A 12,005-nucleotide genomic window follows, 5' to 3' on the forward strand; every position below is an offset into this window, starting at 1 on the left:
ACCTTCTTCCTGCTTTTGGCTAATTTCTGGGCCATCTGCTTAGCATGGAACAAACAGAGACAGGAGAATAGTTAGAAAAGAATTTGCAGAGATGCAAAGTCAAAAAGGAACTTGACAAACTAATACCAATCAGTGGTATACAGCATTTCTGTGGGAGGAGAACTAGTTTTTAAAAATCCCACTCTAAAGGCAATCAATCTCCTAATTCAGAATTTAGTAGGTGGGAGGGCAGTGGGAAGAAGGAAGTAAAAATATTCAGGCACTGCTTCTTACACTTAACTACAACTGATGTTTTCATGGAAGCAACTTTCAGTTCTATTGATTTTCTTTATTGTATGGCCTGTTTTGTATTTCACTGATTTCTGCCTCTATCTTTATTATTTCCTTATTTTTTTCTTTGAGTTTAATCTGTTGATCTTTTTGTAGTTTCTTGGGATGAAAACTTAAATGATGGATTTTCAAAATTTTTCTTTTCTGATATTTTTATTTAAACCTATGAATCTCCCTCTAAGCACTGCTTTAGCTGCATCCCACAAATTTTGATAAGTTCCTTTTTAATTATTGTTCTGTTCAAAACATTTCCTAACTTCCACTCTGATCTATTCTTTGCATCTTGGATAACTTAGAATTGTTATTAATTTTAATACCAAAAAAGCTAAACCAAACCTGTTGCCGTCAAGTTGATTCTAACTCATAGGGACCCAACAGGATAGAGTAGAACTGCCCCATAGGGTTTCCAAGGAGCAGCTGGTAGATTTGAACTGCCAACCTTTTGGTCAGCAGCTGAGCTCTTAACCACTATGCCACCAGGGCTCCAATTTCAACACAGCTGGGGATTTTCTAGTTATCTTTTTGTTACTGATCTATAAATTAATTCCAATGAGGTCAGAGAACATACTCTATATGATTCAATCATTTGAAATTTGCTGTCTTAGCTGTACGGTCCAGCACATGATCAACTTTGGTGAATGCTCCACATGGACTTCAAAAGAATATGCATTTTCTAGTTGTTGGGGATTGTGCTCTACAGATGTCACTAAGTCAGTTAAATTGGTTAATAGTGTTGTTCAAATATTCTATGTCCTAGCTGCTATTTTTTGTCTGCTTGTTATATCATTTATTAAGAGGAGTGTGTTAACATCTCCAGCTGCAGCTGTGGATTTGTCATGTCTCCTTTTGCTTCTGTCAACCAAATTTTGCTTTATATATTTTGTAGCTATGTTATTAGGTACATACACCTTTAAGACGGATATGTCTTCCTGTTGAATGGACTCTTTTACTTTTATGAAGTATCCTTCCTTATCTCTAGTAATACTTCTTGCCTTAAACTTGTGTAATATTAATATAACCTGTACCTAACTAGAAATGAATGTAATATTTGTAAGTAAAAGAGAGCATAGTTGATAAAAGCAGAGACTCTGGAGTCAGACTAAAACCAAATCCTGGCTCTGCCAACTACTAGTTGTGTGACTTTGAGCACGCCACTTAATGTCTCTGTGCCTCAGTTTCCTCATCTGTAAAGTGGGGACAAAAACAGCATTTACCTCTTGAGGCTGTTTTGAGGATAAATAAACACATACAAAGTGCTTAGAATAGTGCCAGGTGCATCATAAGCACTATGCTTGCGTTTGCTGCTCTATTATTATTATTCACCTATGCCAGGATGCAACTTCTTGGCTTTGGTAAGGCTTGCTATAGATACAGATCCTGTGTGAATAATGGTGAGTGAATGGTCAAACCATGGACAGTGCTGTGGTAATGGGTGCGGGGTGGAGGAAGAACTGTTCTCTCACATTCCTTGGTACTCAACTGGCAGAAAAGTTCCTTTCGTCTCTGCAGTACATCTCTACTTCCTTAACACCTAAAGTGTGTTGCCTGTACTACCTCACTTAGAGAAACCAGGTGAGTCAGCTGTACAAACACCAAACAGCTAATCTGTGGTACACCTAGGCAGCTAGGGCAACCTCACTCCCACATGCCCACCTACAGCTCATACTGGTGGTCATGAGTGCAAACGTTATTTCAACGGCTGTGCATTACAGTGGAAATATTTTAGTATCTAAGGGGTGGCCTTATGTTGATGCTACACCACACCCTCACACAGGAATCTGAGAGTCCTGCTGGGGACGACCTGACCTGAGTCAGTTATAATCCTCACAATAAATGACGACTCAGTTCTTACTGCTTGTTCGCTTCCTACCACCTCCCTGAAATGATATGGCTGTAATACAGGAATTTCCATGATCTCTGATTCCAAAACCTAACAGTGGTTGGTCAAAATTCAACCCTCTAGGGAACTAGGGTCTGAAAGGACCCTTTCAAAGTACAATATGTCAGCCACCAACAGATCGCACAGATTCTGTTTTTCACTGAATCTGGTGATGAGGAAGAAGATCCAAAAGGCAAGCTGAGTGTCATGAAAGGTATTTTGAAATAATTTTTAGGACATTAAAAAAAAATCTTATGCACTTAGAGTAATCCCATCACTTCTCTAACAGTAACACCATCACTTTTAATCACTTATGGCTTCTAAGTACCCTAGAACAAATCACAATTAAAAATTTAGATATAGCACTGGCAATGATGGGGGCAGGGGGTCCTGGAGCCAGAATGAGAACCTGGAGCAGCTGAAAGAGGTCCACAAGAAACATAAGGCCAGCATGCATCATAAAGCCAGGAATGACAACATCCATTTAAATTCTCATGGTTCATGGGATTGATTATGGCTTATCACCCAGCGGGGTGTGGTGCTAAGGGCAGACACTGTGTACCATCCATCCTGCCACTCAATTCACAAATGCATATTGAGCGTTTACCGTTGTCAAGACACTTTAGATTAGTCATGTTGGGAATCCTCTCAACTGTTCTATCTGTACTTTGCCTAGCTGACATTTCCTGACATTACACTTACTATGTACCAGTATCCTCCGAAGCGTTTCACAAGTACCAATTTAAAAGCCTTCGAAGAACCTCATATTTCAGAAGAGGAAACTGAGGCACAGAAAGGTTAAGTAATTTGTCCAATGTCACACAGCTGGTAAGTGACAGAAGAAAGGTTCAAACCCAGGCAGTCTGACTGTACACTCCAAACCAGTAGCTGTATGACATGGGACAAGTTTCTCACCTGTAAACTTCTCAGTTTACTTGTCTATAAAGTGGGGTTAATAAAACCAACCTCACAGGATCTGCCTCCCACCCCATTTTGAGAAGTAAATGAGATAATGAACACTAAGGCCTCATATAAATGTCTATATCCTTTCTACTGACTGTAGACTTCTTCAAGTCATAGACCAAAAAACACCTAGGCATCATTTGTAATCTAACAGCATAAGTTTCACACATGTAGAAAGAATGAAGACATATACACCACACTCAGAGTGGACATGAAGCTGTCTCTATGGCTCAGGCAGGGACCAGCAGGCCACCCTATCTTCTGATTGAAGAGCAGAGAATGAAGTGGTAAGGAAGGTGAAACATAAGGATGGAGATGTAGTGGACAGAAAGTAAGACAAGTGAACAGGCTGTACTGGCCTAAAGTTTGGTGTCCTCTCAGTTCTACTCTGTAACATAGAGGCTGCCATGAGTTGGAATCAATTCTAGAGCAATGGGTTTGGTTTTGGTTTTAGACAGGGGTCAGGCATAATTCCCACCCTTTTCAGGGAAGGAGGCCATCCCCGCCTAGGTTAAGATTAAGTATTGACAGTATGCAGGAAAAAGCTCTCTCTCTATGTTTCTCCCAAAATGTGTTCTGGGGAATACTAAGCAACAGGATGTTAACAGGTATCACACAATAACGTATTCTGCATTCAGATAATTACGGGGGCTGTTGGTTGAACAAAAGTAATTCAGTCTCCTTAGTGCAGGACTTCTGAGTTTTTAATAGGAAATCATATGTGGCAAATGTCCTAAATGGAAATCTATTTTGGAGTGTTTCCTTAGCTTACTTGCCAGTGGAATCCTTTTGGTGACAAGCTCTCTGGTTGGCTGGAAAGCTGCACAGCACAGCTGACAGCCCACTCTCCCATAGGGCAATGGTTCTCAAGCTATAGCGTACATCGGCATCCCCTGGAAGGCTTGTTAACATACAGATTCCTGGGCTCCATCCCCTGAGTTTCTGATTTGGTGAGTCTGGGATGAAGCCTGAGAATCTGCATTTCTCGTAAGTTCTCAGATGATGCAGATGCTACAGGTCTGGGGACCACACTTCAAGAATCATTGCTCTAATGCATTTTTAAGCCATATGGGGGCCTCCTGGAAGGATATTTTTTCTTCTAAAAAACGCTAAACAACGAAGGCAGAAAGGACTCATTAGAGAGTATCCAAATATGGAAAAAAAAACTTTGAAAAATGTCAAGTGTCTTCCAGTTCTGCTTACTTCTTGTATTTCTTATAAAAGGAAAAGTCTTTTAATTTCTGACTCCTTAATTTGCCTTGTAATATTGTTATCTAAGCACTCTTCTCGGCTCCTTTATTAGACACAACCTTCTCAAGGTCAAGGACTCTGTCTTTGTTAACTTTTATCTCCTAAAATGCCTATCACAGGGGTTTGCATACAGACGGTTTGGTTTTTGGGCCAAATTCCTTTGCCTTCTTTTTACATTAAGCAGAAAATGCCTAAAAACGACAACTCCAAGTTTTCTATTCGGCTACTGAATTTGTAAATTCATGGCTAAATTAAGAAAATACTAACTCTTAAAACAACAAGTACTCATTCAATAAGCAGTGTTCAATTCTGTTATACAGCTGGTGCTAGATGAGAGTGACATATAACACAATCAACAGATAGAAGAGAAATTAAAGTCTGCTTGGAAATGGAAATCTACGTTCAGTGTCTGTTCAAAGAGACAAAGCACCACAAATATCTCACTCACAACCCTGGGGTCAAACAAACAATGTGGGCAGAGGGAAGAGAAAGGGGTAGGATAGGTATCTCTGAGGGAAATGAGGGAAGAATAAGGAATCAGAAAACAAAAGGAGGAAAACTATTCTACCTTTGTTTAGATTACAGCACTAAGTTGAAATTAGGCAGCTTGTGGTTCAGGATATTGCTAAACAGATTTCAAAGTACATTCATAGAACTTTTCTTTCCCTTTTCCTTCCTTGATGGACAGTACAAAATCTGCAGCCTCACTCTGCTCTGCATCCTCTCTGCTGAGGGAGCCTAGAATAAGTCATTGCTAAAACATCAGTCTCTCTTTAGGAACACGTATGACACCACCTCCCTTAGAGATCAGTGTCTTCTCGGCATGGTGGGCCCCACAGTGCAAGTGCCACTTGAGTCTATCCCAGTTCCATCTGGCTAACTGCTCTGCACCCTCAGGTTCCCCCTGCATATGATGGATCCCCTGCCTGCTCCCTGACATACTGCCCTTTGAAGAAACCAAACCCACTGCCATCCAGTCGATTCCAACTCATAGTGACCCTATAGGACAGAGTAGAACTGCCCCACAGGGTTTCCAAGGCTGTAAATCTTTACGGGAGCAGACAGCCACATCTCTCTCCAATGGAGCAGCTGGTGGGTTCAAGTTGCTGGCCTTCTGGATGGCAGCCAAGCGCTTTAACCACTGCGCCACCAGGGCTCCCAGAGCCCGTCTACGGTCTGTTGAGATTCACAATGGGTTCTAAACACAGCTGTCTCCACTTACAATCTGAAAAGGCTTCAGGCTGGGTGTAAAGCCAAACAATCTGAAGAGCACTTAAAGGGATGTAAAAGGAACACGAGGCAGGAAATATTTCGTGACAGGCAACAGTTCTTTCAAATGCAAAGGACACATTATAACATGATACATATAAGTTATAAATGAAATGCAACAATTTAATTTTGCCACTCTATAATGACTCCCTCACACTAGAGCAATCTGCTGTAAAAAACAAATGTCTGTTTTCCAGATGCCTACTCTGCTCTAAGCAGGTCTAAACTGTGTTTATAACCAGACGGCCTCCATCTTGCTTGTTCTGACTGACAAAGCCATGTATTTTGCTGTTCAAATGGACCATGGAACTTCTGAATATCAGTTCTTTGAAGCTTCAAGAGTAAATTTTCTGATCTCTTAATACGAGCTGGACTTTCAAGAAAAAACAACTCTATCAACACTATCAGATGCCACCGTGGAAATAAGAAGGTACAATACACAATACAATTGGTACTGGATGGAGATCTGCTACAGTTACTGCAGTAGTCTACCCTGAAAATCGATTTACGTTCAAGTGATTTGTCTTGTCCCTGTAGGGACATTTGAGTGCTACATATATATCATAGGGGAAGTGAAAAGACGTAGATCCTTTATCTTGTAGGAGTCAAGGGCTACCAATCAGCCTTTAAGGCTAATAAACAAGGTGCCCAGAATGAAAACTTGAGCCTTGAGGCTTTTGAAATCTTGATGGGAGAGGAGGACCTAGGAGATACTCATCTGAAAGTAACAGTTTTCTCTCTCAGAAGTCTTCAGTACTACTTGGGGGCACACTGTTTCTCTGTTCTGAAAGATTCACTTGAATGGGCCGTAGCAGCGCTTGTGATGGGGGTGCTTTGGCATTTTGGTGGCGATAAATCTCTGTTGTGTGGATCTGTCCTGGACATCACAGGGTATTCAGTATAACTGGCTCTGGCCCACTAATGGCATTTGATGCCCTCAGTCACTGTGCAACCAAAAAAGCCCTGCTCATTTCCACACCTTGCAGAGGGGGTGCTCATCCATTACAGAACCACTGAGTGAGGCGGGTACTTGTATTTCCACTGATCTTGGGGACCCGGGAAGGGTACCACTAACCCAGGAAACTAAGGGCTTTATTTGGTAATCGTGGGGCATGAGAATTCACAACTGTGTTCCTACAGGCTTTCTTGTTGGGAGTTCTGTGCTCTGTGTGAACTAATATGGGACAGTGCCTGAAAAGTAGCTTGTCCTCTCAGACAGGTTTGTACATTCTCATTTTGAATGCTGTGTGTAGGAGATACTAACTTGAAATGGAGAAGACTGTGGGGAGATCTGTAGGCATTAACATCCCCTCTTTACAGTAAGGGGAGACAGGGAGAACGAATGAGATCAAGCTTGGATGGCGCAGTTCAGCAGGAACCTGTTGATGTTCTACATGTAGCATTATTTACCCTGAAAAACTCAGAAGGTATGGAGGTCAGATAGATATGCTTCTATGGAGTTCTCCAGTTAGGGGCCACAGGGCAAGACACATCTCTGTGGGTAACGGGTGCGAGTTCCCTCGAAATAAGAGGACCTTCCCACTGCAGTCATCCTGGGAAAAGCTAATTTTATGAACACCACAGAAGACATGAACACCTCATAGCAGCTGGGCCTCTAGGCACAGACAAGGTTTTACGAGTCCCGGATGGAGTGGCTGAGTGGGTTCCTGCCTCACATAGAAGAAACTGGCAAGTCCCCTTCAGTGGCCCATCAGTGCTGACAGCAGCCACTCTAGGCACAGTTATAAATTACTCTCTGGTTGATAAATCCTACTTCCTAAAACTTCAGTAGTGGAATAAAAAGTTGCAGCCTGGGCTTACTACACTTTGGGTAGTTAGGGAAGGGCCAGTTCTGAGCTTGGAGAATGGTGGTAGGCAGCAGACAACTCATGAAGGTCCCAGCAGCAGAAGCAATGGTAGCAGCTTGATGAGAAAGCAATGAGAAGGAACATGGGGACATTCACACAGGAGCTCGGAAATTGCAGAATAACTGGACGGGTGGGGGGAGGAGTCAAGGTCATTGATGGAAATACGGCCTTGTTAAATATTCACGACGTGTCAGAGCCAGAACTACCACCTCTCTCTGCAGCACCTCTCTGAATCATTGATCCGCAGCCCTCCCCCGAGGCTGCCTGTGCTCCTGCGCCACCTAACATCTCACATCCTCCTCTCCTCCTCTGGGGCCCCCTGTCTATTCACTGGCTTGACTTCTCCACCCGGACAGCTGAGCTTGAGGAAAAGGCTCTCACTTTCTATATCTCGAGTTCCCTGCCCTCACGGGACCTTGCACAGCCTTGCACGCATAAATGCTCACGAAATATTTTTTCTCTGATTGAGGGACTAAGAACTCTCACTTACTGCCTTCTACTTGCAGTTCCTTCTCATTCCTCATTACCACAGAAATATCAGGATGGAAATCAAGGACATGTGAGAGAGAAGACATAAAAATGGGAATGATTCCTTGAGAGGAAAATCAATTGTGACCAGTTGAAACTGGATAAAACCAATTCTGGCGAGTCCTAACTTATTCCAACTCGCTCTAAATATCAGGTTCTGGGTCTCAATAGTGATGTTATCCCTGCGGTTCTAGGTAAAAATGGCCTGATGGCTCTACTGTGGCTGTCCAGCGGTTCTAGGTGCTGGTGACACTTAATGGCATTTGGATGGCAAGGTGTACCTGTAGTCTTGGGTTTGTCCATGGTTCTAGGTGGTGTTGGCATTTGTGGTGGAGATTCTAGAGCTCTGCATTTCTATGGATCAAGCCAGTTCTGGCTGGTTCAAACTAGTTGTGAATGATTTAAACTAGATGAAAAAGTGCTTTTCCTGGATCAAACAGGCTTGCTCCTTTTAAATCTGGATAAAACGGATTCAAACAGGTTATGACAGGCTTGAACTAGTTTAAACTGGGTTAGCCTTGCACTGACTTGTTCAGACTAGCCAGGTTAGATTTGATCAAATGGTTCATTCTGCTTGAACCAAGCCAGTTCAATCTGCTTGAATAGGAACAGCTGGTTTAAAAGCAATGAGACCTAGTTTGAACCAACTCTGTAAACATGAACGTTTAAGTCACTGATCTCTAGCTGTGAGTAACATACCTCTCAAATCTGAGGCATAATACCTAAAACGATATCCTTCCTCAGGTGATCAAGTTTTCAAAGTTTATGATCATATGTTTACGGGTATAGGCACTGTTTCTCAAGAACAACCTAAATACATAATATTTATACAGTAAAACTTGTGAAGTCAGAACCTGTGTAAGGAGGAAAACTGTCAAAGAGAAGGAAAATTCAAATATTTTCCCCTAATAGAGAGTGATAGAAAAATGCCCCCTGTCAAAGGTAGAAAACTTGCGAGACTGGAAAAACAAGGCAGTCCCATTGAGTTCCGGCTCTCACAGGTCTCACTGTATATAGGGTCTCCAGCACATGCTGGCTCTTTCTTCTATTTGGCTAGCAGGTGTATCTCAGTCCACGCTCCTCTGAACTCAGGAGAGGACACACGAGGTGTGGGGTGACCACTGTGGCCCAGTGCCTGCAACAGCCTGCTATTCCTCAACCCCCCCCCACCCCAAGTACACGGCACCCCCTCACCTTGATCCTGCTTACTGCTTCCTGGGCCTGCATCATGCGCACATTTTTGGAGGGAGTTTTGTCTGAGAGCAGCTGGGTGGAGCCAAGGTAATTGGCAGCAAAAATGATCCCATCAATCAAGTCTTCAGGGTCACAAGGTCCAGGAACTGTAACACAGAGAGCCACAGCAGTGAGTGAAGTCACCCTAGGGCAGGGTCAGGAAATTCCCATCCCACAGTGCGTGCTCCTCCCCTGCCCCTCACCACCTGCAAGATTGGCCAGGTACCCTGAGCAGGTGAGCCGACCTGCTTGTCTAAGCCACCTCTCTGTATCTGCCTTCACTCAACTCATCCCTAGTCTTCAAAAAGAAGGAATGGTTTCTTCTTAGAGCAACTTATTTCACCCATTATTGTTGAGAAATGATGGGAATATTAACTTGAATATGAAACATAAAATTCAGTGATAAAGGATGTCATTTCTTCTGTTACACTGTCAGTTCTCTGGGGCCAAGGATCATGTCCTATTCAGCTTTGACTCTTCTGTGTCTAGCTGGTGTCTGCCACCCAGTGGGTATTAAATAAATGTCTGCTTGATAAAAGGCTGGGTGAATAGAAGGCCGAACAGAAAACTTCATTTTACAGCAGTCCCTATTACTTGCCACCTTTTCACCCAGTACCAGTTACCATCAAGTTGACTCTAACTCATGGCATCCCATCCCATATGTGGTAGAGTAGAACTGTGCTCCATAGGGTTTTCAATGGCTATGATCTCCTTAGAAGCAAGGATGGCGAGACTATGTCTCACATACTTTGGACATGTTATCAGGAGGGATCAGTCCCTGGAGAAGGACATCATGCTTGGTAAAGCAGAGGGTCAGTGAATAAGAGGAAGACCCTCAGTGAGATGGACTGACACGGTGGCTGCACAATGGGCTCACGCATAACAACAATTGTGAGGATGGCGCAGGACCAGGCAGCGTTTCATTCTGCTGTACATAAAACAGGGTCACTATGAGTCAGGACCGACTTGATGGCACCTAGCAACAACATGATCTTTTGGAAGTAGATTGCCAGTCCCTTCTTCTGAGGTGCCTCTGGGTGGACTCAAACTGCCAACCTTTTGGATAGTAGCCAAGCATCTTAACAGTTTGCACCAGCCAGGGACTCCCAATTTGCTCCATAACTGGGGAGACAAGTTTTATAAATCAGAAAAATAGGATACCTATTTCAGAACGTCTGGATTCCTACAGAAAATCAAAACCTGTTGCCGTCAAGTCGATTCTGACTCATAGCGACCCTACAGGACAGACTAGAACTGCCCCGTAGGGTTTCCAAAGAGTGGCTGGAGGATTCGAACTGTCGAGCTTTTGGTTAGCAGCCGTAGCTCTTAACCACCATGCCACCAGGGCTCCTGGATTCCTATACTGGTCTCTAATTCTGATGCTGCAGAACAGATATTACCCAAAAGCCATGGTCCCATGTTATCAATCTTGCTAAACTACAGACCATCACGTTCCCAGCCTGATCCCACACTCAGATCAATCCTAAGAAAATAGAAATATTCTGTTCTCACTGACCTGTCTTTTTAATCAGAGCTTAGTTTTAAATATTTAAAATAGGGGCATCTGATTCTAACCGTAATTACCTATAAACCCTACTCTAAATTAAAACATATCTGGGACTAATATATAACTTTACAACGGATGCACTAGGAAAGGCATGTGAATTCTGTAATTAAAACGTATCTATTTTCTTGGACTTGAATGCCATATTTGGGGAGACTATTATATACATTTTTATCCCGCTGTTCAAACGTTATGGTCTTAAATTAGATAACTTGAGATGGAAACGATTTGTTTTTTTTCTTGGAAGTTAATCTAAAGTGGTCTTTATTTTTATCCTTAAAAATCCAGCTCATCTTGGGCTTAAACAGCTGCTTCCCCTGATAAGCTACTTATCAGGGCGCAGACTTAAAATAATCTATTCATTTTTCTAAAAGGAAAGTGGTGGCTGAAACACAGAAATTAACAATGTTTTAGAAAAGCCTTCACAAAGCATCTGTTTAACAATTAAATAAGGAAATCTACTATTTGTCTTATCCTTGGTCTTTATGAGAAAAACTTCTGGACCAAACACCCTGAGTGGTATCCAGCCAGACCTGCTCCCATGACATACCAGTACCATAATTTACATTCTCATCAGCCACATGTTCCTGCCATGAAGCTTTTATAGATTTAGGTTATTTAAAATACACGGTTTTAATTGTATAGCAGGGAAGCACTTAACCCATTGCCATCAAGTTGATTTCAACTCATACTGACCCTATAGGGCAGAGCAGAACTGCCTCATAGGGTTTCCAAAGAGCGGCTGGTGGATTCGAACTGCTGACCTTTTGGTTAGCAGCTGAGCTCCAGGGAAGCACTAGTCTAACTAAAATAATATCTGGACAGACTATGCTTTGTAAGAAGTGAAAGACTGCCAGTCTTCTATTGTAAATTATTAGGGATGCATTTACAATGCCAACGAAACTAAACAAAAACTAATCATTTTTGCCGACCAGGTATTGAGAAAAATGATCTCATCTGGGACAGTAATTTTCAAAACCCTTCCACCTATTTTTTTTTTTTTTTTTTAATAATGAATGTAAAAAGAAAAACAAAGACTAACCACTCTACCCACAAGAATCCCCAATATTCTAATCTCTGATTAAGCTGAAAGAGAGCCCTGGTGGTGCAGTGGTCAAGA

The 12,005-nt window shown here is 42.4% G+C and overlaps 1 protein-coding gene across 1 annotated transcript in view; it reads right to left on the bottom strand.

Moving 5' to 3' along the window:
• Nucleotides 1-12,005, bottom strand: part of APBA1 (amyloid beta precursor protein binding family A member 1) — a 250,412-nt gene that overhangs the window by 28,073 nt on the left and 210,334 nt on the right. Inside the window, exons 5-6 of the mRNA XM_004375797.2 lie at nucleotides 9,283-9,466; nucleotides 3-35 (exon numbers count right to left, since the gene is read on the bottom strand). Coding sequence (XP_004375854.1) covers nucleotides 3-35; nucleotides 9,283-9,466 — 217 coding nt within the window. The remainder of the gene's footprint in view (nucleotides 1-2; nucleotides 36-9,282; nucleotides 9,467-12,005) is intronic.

Source organism: Trichechus manatus, unplaced genomic scaffold, assembly GCF_000243295.1.
Source record: "Trichechus manatus latirostris isolate Lorelei unplaced genomic scaffold, TriManLat1.0 scaffold00038, whole genome shotgun sequence".
Taxonomy (NCBI): Eukaryota; Metazoa; Chordata; class Mammalia; order Sirenia; family Trichechidae; genus Trichechus; species Trichechus manatus.